This window comes from Triticum aestivum, chromosome 4B, assembly GCF_018294505.1.
Source record: "Triticum aestivum cultivar Chinese Spring chromosome 4B, IWGSC CS RefSeq v2.1, whole genome shotgun sequence".
Classification (NCBI taxonomy): Eukaryota; Viridiplantae; Streptophyta; class Magnoliopsida; order Poales; family Poaceae; genus Triticum; species Triticum aestivum.
Window position 1 is genome coordinate 48,388,659 of NC_057804.1, and position 4,294 is coordinate 48,392,952.

General features: G+C 41.9%; 2 protein-coding genes across 3 annotated transcripts in view; both read left to right on the forward strand.

The window, feature by feature from the left end:
• LOC123089945 (7-methyl-GTP pyrophosphatase) overlaps nt 1-1,081 on the forward strand; it is a 3,495-nt gene extending 2,414 nt beyond the window's left edge. Inside the window, exon 10 of the mRNA XM_044511474.1 lies at nt 1,007-1,081. Within this exon, the coding sequence (XP_044367409.1) occupies nt 1,007-1,081 (75 nt within the window). The remainder of the gene's footprint in view (nt 1-1,006) is intronic.
• A 636-nt stretch (nt 1,082-1,717) lies between these two features.
• Nucleotides 1,718-4,089, forward strand: LOC123090928 (60S ribosomal protein L6, mitochondrial). 2 transcript variants are annotated; one of them, XR_006442665.1, is made up of 2 exons: nt 1,718-1,942; nt 3,447-4,089. XR_006442665.1 is itself a non-coding variant. In XM_044512283.1 (2 exons), exon 2 carries the CDS (start codon nt 3,496-3,498, stop codon nt 3,808-3,810), a length of 315 nt encoding a protein of 104 aa, XP_044368218.1. In that variant the 5' UTR covers nt 1,724-1,942; nt 3,452-3,495; the 3' UTR covers nt 3,811-4,089. The 2 variants fall into 2 exon arrangements, 1 of the variants encoding a protein (XP_044368218.1); XM_044512283.1 differs by having other exon boundaries at nt 1,724-1,942; nt 3,452-4,089.
• Nucleotides 4,090-4,294: the final 205 nt, after the last annotated feature.

Consider the following 4,294-nt stretch of genomic DNA (forward strand, 5'->3'; position numbering starts at 1 on the left):
GTGTGTCCATTCGATTCTGGATCCAACGACCTCATCATCAGGTAGAGTGCCCGATATTCTTTTCTGTCCTTCTAACAATCCAACCGTAATTTGGTTCGCGTCTAAAATGTACTCCTTCAACACAAAGAAGTACTCCCACCGTCTTATAATATAAGAGCATTTCTTACACTAGATTATGTGACGGAGGGAACAGTAAATTATAGGAAAAAGTCCATTTTAAACCCTGAATTTGTAGAGGTTCGGCGAAATGAACCCCCAAGTCGAAATCCCGGTCGATTGCACCCTGAACTATGCAATCCCTGTCTAAATCGAACCTTCGGGTCCTTTGGATGGCCGGGATTCGGACATTTCGCAAAGGGCGCACACCAGCTCCTGCTGGGCCAGCCCGCTTTATTTTTTTTCAATTCAAAAACAAAAATTCGCCAAGGGCGGTACTCCCTGCTGGGCCGGCCCGCATAATTTTTTTCGTTAAAAAACAAAAAATAAAACTCTGCTCGAACATGAGACCCCATGCTGGTGCTGTTTGATCAAAAAAAAGAAACTTGTGAACTAGAATTTCAAAAATAAAAATAGTTTACAAATTTTGAAAAAAAAATCACAGATTTAGAAAAGGTTCAACAATATTGAAAGAAGTTCACGGGTTCACTCATTTAAAAAAAAATGTTCATCTTGTATTAGAAATTTGTTCAGTGTATATCGCACAATTGTTGAATATTTATTCCGAATTTGTTCAACATATATTACAAAAATTTCATTTATTATTATTTTAAAAAAATGCTATCATATATTTTCCGCGAGTTTGAATAATGTTCCACCACCTTTTCATTTTTGTTTGCGTTCCAAAATGCGTACAATAAAAATTTTGTGCGCATTTTGAAAAAGTTTTTGTTTTAACTTTTTTGTCGCTAAATTAAAAACATTCCCGTTATATATTTTCTAAAAATACTAAAAACTGTTCACAATCTCAAAAAGTGTTCGTGATTTTCGTAATTTGTTTGTTTTTCAGATATTTTCTTTGAAAACTGTTCGCATTTTTGGAATCTGTTTGGGGTTTGCAAATTTTGTTCATGTTTCATTTTGAAATCAGAATTACAAAACACCTTCACTTTTCCAAAAATATGGAATACAAAAAAGTGCGGCATCTTAAAACTGCTCGCAATTTTCAAGAAATGTTTTCGAAAATGTTTTCCAATCTCAGCGCTGCTTTCTATTCTTATATATTTCTGCACCGTAATGTTCAAGTTGTTGTTCTTGGTGTAGTGGCTAATGGCTCTTTGTTGGTCTCCGTGGTCGTGGGATCGAGTCTTGGTACTCGCTGTTGAATTTCAACATCTTTTTGTCGCGCGGAAAAGGAAACAAAACAACGGCGGGTTGGTGGGCCGGCCCAGTCATGCATCAAGCCTGTGCGTTGAGTTGCTGACATGCCGCTCCTTGGCCCATCAGCTAGACAAATCCCGGTTAATTGCAGCCAGGGTTTAATTTAGACCGGGATTGCAAAGTCCAGGGTGCAATCGACCGAAATTTCGATTTGAAGGTTCATTTCGTCGAACGCCTACAAATTCAGGGTTTAAAATGGACTTTTTCCTAAATTATAGTACTTGTCACTAGTGCATATTTTCATTTTGAGAGATGCCACGACTGCATCTTCACTAAGAAATTTGAAAAAAAAAATCCTAAAGAAAAACTTGGCACAACTGCAATGGGCCGAAACCTTAAACGCAAATGGTTCTGGCCTAGACCCACCCACAGCGGCGGGCATCACCCAGGCCGCGAACAAGAGCTTCCTAACCCTAGTTCGGCGACGACTCGGCGCGCGGCGGCGGTTGGTTCGGAGCCGACGAGGGCCACGTGGGGCACGCGAAGGGAGCGCAGCCGCCGGCCTCCGCCGTGGTTGCTCGCGGCATCGGCGAGGACGACCTCCTCGAGGGGTTTCGCAGCCCAGGTGCGCCGATAACCACACGCTCCCGTCCCCCTCCCCGCTCGATCCGCCGGCTCCTCCTGAAATTCGTTTGGCCACGTCCATTTCCGCCGGGGATCACTTGCTCCGTGACTTTGTTTGTGATGTTCCTTACGTTGCGCGCTTAGGGCCTAGTAGTAGTGGGCAGTGAATTGAAGTGTGGGCGCGTGTGTGGATGCTCCGTATTTTTGGCGCTAGTATATAATTTAACAATTACCCACCTAGGCGTGAACATTGCAAGCTCATTGTCAACTTATAGCTTTTCACATCGTTTTCGCAGTTAGTTTTGTGCTGTTTCTGAATTAGGCACGATAGTGTTTTCAGGTTTAGTGTTGAAGTGGCTTTGAACAGTGGTATGTATGTACGGAGTATGTCCTTTGGCCTGTCAAAAGCGAAGATTTTCTTATAATGCATGATCAATTAATCCCATTGGTAGTCTATTAAGCAGATGCTATCGATATTGCTGTGTTAGCTCGTGTCAAGTGTAGCAATGCGTGTGAGAGTTGGTGATTTCACAGCCCTGACACCCCCATCTCTAAATTCCTAGCTGCAATTGTTTGCTTCTGTTTTGCGCCTTTCCTTGAAAGAGAAATCCATTGGCGTTTACTGTTTTATATGAAAGGTGTTGATCAGCTGTGCATAAAGCTAAATATTGTTATCACTGGAGAGAGGCTGGGTTATTACTCAGCAATTAGCATCCATGTCCGACACTGAGCAGCAAAGAAATGAAATACAGCAGGATACAAACTATGAACGTGATTTGACCCAACACCCGCTATTCCTGAATCAATTTCATTGGGCCTTCCAAGCCTTGTTGAGTTGACTCATTAGTCCATTCCCCTCCTTTCAATAGCTCTTCCGATGTTGTAAGAAGCAAGCAATCTTATGCATAGCAACAATTTGACATTGATATCGATTTTTTTAAGGAAAATCTTGTTTTGAGTTGTCCAAAGAGTCCAACTCACAGATGCAAACCTATTTGGAATTCCTAAATCATGCATATAATTTCACAGAAAATTTGGCATCGAGATAAGTCCCAAATAGAACATGTGTACCTTCCACTGTTTGATATAGACACAAACTTTGTTCTGTGGCCAGTTCTTTTCAACCGATTGTTCCCTACAACTACAAGGGAGTTCAGCCTGTAAGACTTGCTACTTTGTGTCTAACCTAGAATGTTCCCTGTTTAGAGACTCGATATATGCCATCATGAACCCCCATCTTCAATAGTCGAGGAACCGAGTAGGGCTTCAGAGTTTAGAGGTTATTTCAGTAAGAGTTGTTTAATTTTTACCGTTCATCCTTTGTAATAAGAGATTATGTGATGAACTCATATGTATTCTGCTGAATCTCTTGCAGTGTTCTGAAAATAATTTATCTAAATACTGTCTTGTATGTATATCAAATTGTCAGTACTTGCAGCATGATCATACTCCTGTTTATTTACATGACTGCTCTGTTTTGAACCTTTTGTCCTTGTTTTGTTAAGGTAAGTCAGAAAGAAATATTCCATCCTCGGACAAACTTCTCTTGTTGCAATGGAATCCAAGTTCTTTCGGTTCCTGAAGCTTGTCGGAGTTGGTTTCAAAGCAAGGACAGAGCAAGGAGGCCGCGAGTTGTTTCTGAAACTAGGCTACAGCCATGAGGTGCAGTTCACCGCTCCACCCGCCGTCCGCGTCTTCTGCTTCAAACCCAACATAATATGCTGCACTGGCATTGACAAGCATAGAGTGCACCATTTTGCCGGAGCCGTCCGAAGCAGTAAACCTCCGGAAGTGTACAAGGGGAAGGGCATACTGTACATTGATGAGGTCATAAAGCTGAAGCCGGGGAAGAAGCAGCAGAAGAAGTAACACGTGGGTGAGCCTCCCCATTTGACTTCTAGCCTGCTGTTAAGGCGCCGCGTAGCGTTTGTTGCTGCAGATTTCATGTGGTTTTCTCTGTGCTGGGCTATTATGGCTAGCCCCGGTACCAGGCTGGACTTCGTAATAATACTCCGTATGTGAATCGTCTGATGAACATGCATACCGTTGGGTGGGGGTGGATCAGCGGATTCCAACATTTTTGTTTTGTTTTGAGCTGGCTGGATGTGACGTATCTTCAATAGTTCAATGTGTTTGTTGCTGACACAACTCTCCATCTTTTCTCTACACAATATTAATAGCTACTCCCTCCGTCCGGAAAATACTTCCGGAAAATACTTGTCATCAAAATGAATAAAAGAGGATGTATCTAGATGTATTTTAGTTCTACATATATTCTTTTTTGTTCATTTTAATGACAAGTATTTTCGGACGGAGGGAGTAGCTACTATCACCCTGTTCCAAATTATAAGAT